Source organism: Chiloscyllium plagiosum, unplaced genomic scaffold (genome assembly GCF_037043375.1).
Source record: "Chiloscyllium plagiosum isolate Xiang-an unplaced genomic scaffold, Cpla_swu_hap1 HiC_scaffold_29, whole genome shotgun sequence".
NCBI classification, from domain to species: Eukaryota; Metazoa; Chordata; class Chondrichthyes; order Orectolobiformes; family Hemiscylliidae; genus Chiloscyllium; species Chiloscyllium plagiosum.
The window spans coordinates 23,291,085-23,299,455 of record NW_028270167.1 but is presented as its reverse complement, the minus strand read 5'-3'; the positions used below and the strand labels follow the sequence as shown (position 1 = coordinate 23,299,455).

The 8,371-nt window shown below is 40.4% G+C and overlaps 1 protein-coding gene across 1 annotated transcript; it reads right to left on the bottom strand.

The window, feature by feature from the left end:
• Window positions 1–248: 248 nt before the first annotated feature.
• On the bottom strand, window positions 249–7,535 carry rexo2 (RNA exonuclease 2). Its single transcript, XM_043676769.2, has 7 exons — window positions 7,258–7,535; window positions 5,747–5,830; window positions 5,580–5,657; window positions 4,185–4,296; window positions 3,067–3,175; window positions 1,902–1,955; window positions 249–1,064 (listed from the first exon to the last, which is right to left on the bottom strand). Exons 1-7 carry the CDS (start codon window positions 7,507–7,509, stop codon window positions 929–931), a joined length of 825 nt encoding a protein of 274 aa, XP_043532704.2. The 5' UTR covers window positions 7,510–7,535; the 3' UTR covers window positions 249–928.
• Between the last annotated feature and the right edge of the window lie 836 nt (window positions 7,536–8,371).

The following is an 8,371-nucleotide window of genomic DNA, read 5'->3' as shown; positions in this document are numbered from 1 at the left end:
TCCAGAGTTTGATTTCCCTCTAAACCTTTGCCGTTTGTCCACTCCACTTCATGAAACTTATTAGCAAGGTTCAAATCACTTAGCTCCTTATACTCAACATCAAGCTACAAATTGCCTCCAAAGCACCCTGGAAATGTCTTTAAAAAGATTTTTTTTTTTTTTTTTAAAAAAAGGTTATTGCTGGTTGAAGAACCATTTTATCTCAAATCTCCTTTACTCCACTCTTCAAAGTTAAAACAGACATGACCTTTTGCTGTAACAGGCAGGGTTTATTTTGAATAAAAATAGTGCATTCTCAAGGTTTAATTTTTAAATTCCATGCAATGTGCTAACAAAGTTGAGGATAATGAAGGGGTTTACAGAGTGTTTACAGTATTTGTTAGTCAAATCAGAACTGCTCAATTCATAAATGCTATGTACACTATTTCAACACATGATTAAATGTTAAACTAGTTTCTGGCAAGTTGAAATCAGCAACAGAGAAACAAGGTAGTCACATCATATGCAGTAATAAATTCTAAATTGCAAATAATTGTAAATCAACCACTCCAAAGATATTGAAATTGAAATCCGAATTAGAAATTGAAGCAGAAAATGGTCAGATTTATTATTATGCATTTAAATGGGAAAAATGTGAAATAAAAAAAAGCAGCGGGGTTCTAAAATAATGCTGTTGTGTTGATCCATAGGCCAAAGACTCCAACTGCAAGAAACAAAATGAAGCCTTGACTGGCTTTATTACAAATTTGATTGAAGTCCAACTAAAAAGGGCTAAACACAACAAAGAAATTTAGATACTGCTTTTAACCACTACATGTCACAAAAGAGCTCATTTTCAAGTGTCCAACACTTGACTGGAAGCAAAAAAATGTAAACAGGCATAGAATTTTCTGGATGAGCTTTCCAGATGTCAGCCAATCCTTTAGTTCTAGCTCTCTTGCTGGTTATTGTCACCATTTTCTAGATGAGTTTTTCTTTTCTTCTCATCTGCTTTAGTTTCTTTAAATATATGTGTCCTGTAAAACCGTAGTTCTTTGATGCTCTCACGGATGTCATTTAGTGCTCTGAAAGATGATACAATTTAAGGATTACAGTTAGCTTGTGTAACAAAAATGACAAAAACTTGCAAAATTATGCACTTGGATAGTGTTCTCAGCAAAAAGGTAAAACGGTTCTGTTGGATCATACTTTCGGAGATGTCAGTACAATTCTCAAAGATGATGGTCAACAAAAGACAAATTTGTTCCTTGATTGAGTAGTCTAGATCATGATTGTGGACATGGCAGCAAAGTTTGATGTTGTCTTTATCTGTTCAAAAGACATTCATTCGGTGTTCTACTTCTACACTGTCCAAGTTTGCCCAATTTCAACTACATTTAAAAAAAGTTCTGAGGGACCAGATCAATAACACCACAAAGATCTTTTCATACAAGAAATTTGTGCAGCCTTCTTCTGGACAGGTAAAGATACAGCCAAATAGAAACAGTTATGTAGAAAGTCAAGAAACTGAAAAAGGATGAGCATTATAGCAAATGCTGACAAAACTTCAACAGCATCTGTGGAGAGAGAAACAGAATTAATGTTGAGTCTGATGTGACTCTCCTTCAGAGAGCTCCACAGTTGCTGCAATGAGACCTGCTGAGTTTTTCAAGCATTTTCAGTGCTAGTTGGATTTCTGGCATTGGCAAAATTTCACTTACATTGGAAAAAATACTGCCCAGATGTTATATTTACAGCGGTTAAGAATCAAGAGTAGATAGCTTCAAGGGGTTGAAAAAAAGCATTTACAGAATCCCATATCTATAATCTATATTTTAAAAAGTTCCATGATAAAAAGGATTTAATAAACAGCTCATTTTGAATGTTCAAAAATATAGTTAGCAATAGCAGGCATTACTCACCGATGTGATGCCTTCTTCTTTGGTGCGTCTTCATATTCATCTGGATACCAGCGTCTAAAAACACCAAAACAAAGAACATTTACTCTTATGACTTATTAGGCTGACAGATTGGGGGGGTGGGGGGTGGAATTTAATATAATGGACAGCATCAATGATGAAAGTACATTTTGGAACCAAACTATAGCTCTTAGAAATTGATAGCTTGGGGGAAAACAAAAAGGCTTAAGTATCAACACTACTCTGAAAATTGAGATCAGTTAGCAAGGATTATTTTTGATGTCACAATAGAATGGGATAGAGGATTTTTCTCAGTAGTTAAGCTTCTCATTGAGCTTAGAAAATTGCAAGTGAAATGGCTAAATGATAATAGAAACTGCAAGAAACCAAGATCAAGCCTTCATATTATCAAGTCACACAGCATGGAAACAGATCCTTTGGTCCAACTTGTCCATGCCGACCAAACATTCCAATCTGACTTAGTCCCATTTGCCAACATTTGGCCCATATTCCTCTAGCCTTTCCAATTCATATACCCATCCAGATGCCTTTTAAATGTTATAATTGTACCCACCTTCATCTCCTCTGGCAGCTCATTCCATACATGCACCACCCTCTGCATGAAAGTCATGCCTCAGACCCTTTATGATTTTTCCCCTCACCTCAAAAATCTGCCCTCTTCATTTGGACTCTCCCATTCAAGGAGAAAAGGTCTTCGTTATTCCCCTATCCATGTCCCTCATGGTTTTATAATTCTCTACAAAAGGTCATGCCTTAACCTCTCACACTCCACGGAAAACAGGCCCACCCTATTCAGCTTTTCCCTGCAATTCAAACCTCCCAGTCCTGCCAATGTCCTTTAAAATCTTTTCTGCACCCTCTGAAATTTAACGGCATCTTTCCTATAGATATTAATTATGGACAGGAGTTTATTTTATCATTACCATGGCTGTCAGTAGTCTGTCTCCTACAATAGCAACCTAGATGCAGATATATGCGTCAAGTAAACTTACTCCTGTGCTGTGGTGATACCATGGGCTCCAACAAAACAAAAGTCAGAAGCATACAAAAGTGCAGTGCACTCAAGTTCATTCATTTTCACATTGTATTTCAATATCATTACTGTTCAGTAATAGTCAAAATTTGACTAAAACAGCAAACTTCTTACCTGCACAATTCTTTAATAGTGCTAACATCAATTATTCGGTAATGCAAGTGCTTCATGAACTGTGGCATATACTTGTCCAGAAATTTTTTATCAGCATGGACTGAATTTCCTAGAAATAAGCATTTGGAATATGAATTTTGTTATACTCACCCCTTCTGAATGGTCTTCACTCATCTTGAAGGTTGTAAGCTCTTGCAATTGTATATTTAGTGTTTACACATCAGAAGTATATATGGATCACCCAATTAGGACCAGGCTGGTGGTTATAAACATTTCCCCAGTACAATTTTGTCCAAAGAAAAATCCTTATTTGTGACATTTTTTGGTTTATTTGTCCATTCTCAGTGATTCTTTGCTTCTTTAGGTATCAAATTTAAAAAAAAAAAAAGAGTGAATATTTGCTATAATCATTAAATTTCCTTAAAATATTTAAAGTCTTTCGAGCACGGAAAACAGTTCCTTTGGCCTATGGTCTCTATGTCAACCAATAACTACACTGATTTATTTGCACTTGGTCCATGACCCATATTGCCTGGGCATTTTAATTGCTGATCTAGAGGCTTAAGTGTGGCTAGAATATCTGCCTCCACCACTCTCAGGCAACATATTTCATATATCTGCCACACTCTGGGTGAAGAAAATCTCATTCATACCTCCTCTGAAACTACTTGCTCCTTACCTTCATGTATGCCCTCTAGTTTTAGAAATTGTCTGCCATGGGGAAGAGATACTCTGTCTACACCTCTCAATTTTGTACATCATATATCAGACCCCTGCCTCAGCCACCTTTGCTCCAAGGAAAATAAACCCAGCCTATCCAGTCTCTTCGCATAACCGAGACTTCTGGCCACAGGCAACATCTTGTTGATTTTTCACTGCACCCACTTCTTTCCAAAAAGTAAAAAACGTGACAACCAGGACTGCATACGGTATGCCATCTGTGTTCCCACGTTTTACAACTATAACAAGACTTCCTTGCTGCTACATTCTACGCCCTAGCTAATGAAGGCAAGTATAATATGTGCCTTCTTCACCACCCTATCCACCTGTGCTGCGCCAAGTAATTATACACTAAGCATTAAGACGACAAGACAATATCTTATTTGAATCTTCCATACCTGCAAGAGGACAGAGACCTGGTGGCGTATGCTGACGTACAAAAGACAGAAATTCATATTCTGCTTGCTGCAGGCTGATCTTACTATCACGCACTGCCTGTGTGAGGCCTGACTGCAAGGAAGATCAAAATATGTTTCACATTGTTAACGTGGTAATCACATGCATCACAGAAATTTAAACCGAGTCACACTTTCAAATTCAACTCAACAGTACAATTGTAACATTTAAAAGGCATCTGGACGGGTATACGAATAGGAACCGTTTGGAGGGATATGGGCCAGGTGCTGGCAGATGGGACGAGATTGAGTTGGGAAATCTGGTCGGCATTGACGAGTTGAACCAAAGGGTCTGTTTCCATGCTGTACATGTGACTCTTTTGCCCATTAAATAGTACATCCTTTACTCTTTCTTCCACTAATTTGAATAATATATGGAGGCATGATCAATATCTCCTGTAGTGCGCAAGAGTCAATGGCCTTGTAGTATTATAATGTAGGACTATTAACGCACAGACCCAAACAATATTTTGGAAAATTCAAATTTGAATTCAAAAAATCTTTAGGATTAAGAGTGTAATGACAGCGAATCCATTGTCAAAAAAACTCATCCAATTCACTAATGTCCCTCAGAGAAGGGAACTGCCATCTTCACCTGGTCAGGCCTACATATGACTCCAGATCCACAACATGTTTGACTCAATTGCCCACTGGGCAATTACAGATGGGCAATAAATGCCTAGCCAGAGACACCTTCATCCCCAGAAAGAATTAAAAAAAAAGTGAAGTTCTCAGGGAAAAAAAAAATTGATGCCAGTGAGTAAAGATTACGAGCAGTGTAGATGCAATTCAGAACAACTGGCCAAATTGAAAATAGCAAATTCTGCCCTTACAATAATAATAGCAATTATATGGATACTTCAGCATCACTGTTTGCTGTAACAATAAACAGCAAGGCCACTGGCAACTGACATTACTATAGGGTAAATTTGACAGTAACCTCTGGCACTGTTACAGATGCCAATCTAGAAACTGCTGTCAGATCTGTTTTGCCACAGGGCAAGTTGTTACAATCTGATATACATGGAACTGAAATTATACTAGAAAACAAAAAAAAAGGTAAAAATCTTATTTTATTTACTGAAATCAGTTGAAATAAAAGAAAGGTGCTACTGCGTGAAAAGGGAGTTTTAGAACAGAGGAAAAGTAATCAGCGAATAATTTCTCTGGCACCAATTTGTGTATGTTATGTCGTGAACTCAGGTACAGATTCAAAACAAAGGTGTCTTAATCATTCACCCTTATTTTCTCATCTTTGTTTTCTCTACATAAATTAACTAAAATGTAATTCATGCTTTTGTGGGCATACAGTCTAACAAATAGTAAACAACCACATACCTTTCCATGATGTTCTGTACACCACTCCGACATGCCATCCAATAGCTCATTTGGTTGGTTAACAATCAAGTGTGGACCCTAATAGAAAGTAACAGGGACAGTGTTTCAAAACATATACAAAATACACCATTTAAAATAGTCTTTTCCAGAATTTTAAGAAACCTTACCTCAGCTAAAATATTCAAATCTGCATCAGTTATAATGCATGCCATTTCTATGATTTTATCTTTTTCTATATCCAATCCAGTCATCTATTTAGGGATAAAAGCAAAATGTCAGACCACATTGTAGTTTTATTACATACCTTTCCCACTTTTCTGGCACTTCCACAATAAAGAGGTTAAGTATTAATTGCAACATATTATTTGCAAATAGCCAGCTTCTGTAAAAGCTACACCCCATATTACAATAGGCAGAACATTATTCTGGTTTTCTATACATCAGTTACTTCACTTCTATACAAGTTAGGAGACACAGCTCTGCACAGAACAGGCTAGTTGAGGAACTTAAAACTGGTCACATCAACAAACCCCAAGTGAACCTGTTTCCAAAATCACCATCCCACATAAAACTTAAGTGACTTGTGCCTTCACATCAACTATTAAAGTTATAGTCAATCTGATGACTACAGTACTGACTGCACAAGATGGGTATACTCCAAGCACATATCCTGAAAGCTTCTAAGAAGGAGATCAAACCTCCAGCTCATGGGAGATCCTGACTTTTAAGTGACCTAAAATGAAGGTGGCTCTTTCAGGAAGGCACCAAGCATAACAAAAGACTTCATCAGGAACACTCAGAAGTGAAGCTCAGTGATGAAGGGGTGCACAAGTCATGGACCCAACTCTTCCTTCCTTCACACACCACCTACTTTACAGACAGCAGAGTCTGCCAATCATACACAGCTAGCTGGAGTGGAACAAATCATTCATAATCTTAAAGGGCTACCAAAGGAGACAATAATCTAGAACCCAGGCCATCAAACTGAAATTTAATTCTATCCCTTTTCATTCCATTCCATCAATTCTAGCTTCTTAGCTGTACACGTCATTTCCCATCCAGGTAGAAAACCTGTATAGGTCCTGAGTACCAACACTTTAAACTAAGAAGAGTTGATCAGTTTGCATGGTCAAATTACTGACTTTTTGTGCAAAAAGTGCACCATCCAATAGCAAGTACCATGCCAGATATAATGCAGCTCACTGCAGAAAAACCATTAGGTAAACTTGCATCATCTCTCTCTGGCACAGTACAAACGCCGCATATGCCATAGCACAAAGCATTTCTTACTTTAGGGTCGGATCTATTAAAACCATAAACTAGGTTTCCTTGTCAAATCATGCCTGTCACGAGATCATTGCGGGACGTTAAAAAAATAATTTAAAGTAGTAAAGTAGTCTCTGGAAACAACCATATTCGGGCTACTTTAGGTGAGGTCAAAATGCAGAAAAAGCAAACAAAGTGAAAAGCTGGACGAATTAAAAGGTGCACGATTATTGACAACTGGGCTAAAATGAAATCCTCATTTGTAGAAAACATTTTGCAAATGCTGTTTAAAGTGAGGAGAGGCTGATGCAAAGCGGCAGTTCTCTCCTAGTCCCCAGGGATACATTAATTTGCCATCAGATGGCTCTAGCAGGTTGGAAGGGAAAGGGGTGAGGGTTGGGGTAAAAGTTACCTCCAGATCCACCCAGACCATCCTCTTGGCCATGCTCTGGGCTGCCATGGTGACGTGTGACCGGGCTAAGAGGAGCGAGTCGGAACGGGGTGAAAGCGGCTCCCGCTCGCTGCGACTGAGCGGGGACTGGAAACAGGGGTAGGCCGAGCAGAGGCAGCCGGGACACGAAGCAAAGTCCCAGAACGGCCGGCTACAGGGTACGGACACGCCGGCGACTTTAAAGCCGGCACCGAGAGCGCGCAGTCGCAGCATCGATGGCCGGCGGCCGGCACGGCCAATCTGACCGACGGCAGCTTGGCGACGACGCCCCGCCCACCTCGCGGCAGCACTGTCGCAAATGGGCGGGTGTCTCGAGCGGGAGGCTGCAGCTGAGCGGGAAGGCGGACAGCTGTCGTCAGTGTGCGCGCGCGGTTCCACAGAGAGTGACGGTTAATGTCGCCAAGTGGTGACCGCCAAAACATTCAGTGGTGTTGACACTCTACACATTCCCCACACCCAGCCGCACTTACTGGGATGTGGATGAAGGGGGATCCTGCTCCCCTGAAGGCCCGAGGCTCTCTTGCCCCTCGCTCCTCTGTGCGTCACGGGGTTTTGGCTTCTCCCACTACCGAGAGAGAACAAAAAAGATCACGGCTGAGTTGTGAGATTCTGGAGTGATGGGGGGCGATTGAGATGCTAATTACAGGGAAATGTGAGACGCCGATGAAGGAGAGTGCGTGAAGGGGGAAGAGAGAGTGAATGAGGGGCGGGCGCTGAGTGAAGGAGTGTGGGGCTGGAAAAGCCCAGCAGGTCAGGCAACATCCGAGCAGCAGGAGAATCGACATAAGACAGGAGTGGAAATAAGGCCATTGGGCCCATTGAGACCATTCCGCCACCTAGGCATGACTGATGGGCATTTCAACGGCACTTCCCGCACTCTCACCGTAGCCCGTAATTCCTTGCGAGATCAAGAATTTATCAATCTCTGCCTTGAAGACATTTATAGTCCAGACCTCATTTTGGGAATAAGCCCTTCCCAGGTGGAAGGGAAAGCAAGGCATGGAGCAAAGAAGTTGAGTGAAACACCCGGTTGAAGGCTAGAGCGAGGTGTCATATGATGGAGAGAGCTTGAGTC

Bases quoted from the DNA above. Each gene is read 5' to 3' on its own strand.
- rexo2 (XM_043676769.2), bottom strand. From the start codon at position 7,509: ATGCTGCGACTGCGCGCTCTCGGTGCCGGCTTTAAAGTCGCCGGCGTG. The intron at 5,658-5,746 runs GTAAGGTTTCTT...ACTTTCTATTAG, and splicing joins ATTTGAATATTTTAGCTGAG to GGTCCACACTTGATTGTTAA. The intron at 1,956-3,066 runs GTAAGAAGTTTG...TGGTGTTTTTAG, and splicing joins ACTATTAAAGAATTGTGCAG to ACGCTGGTATCCAGATGAAT.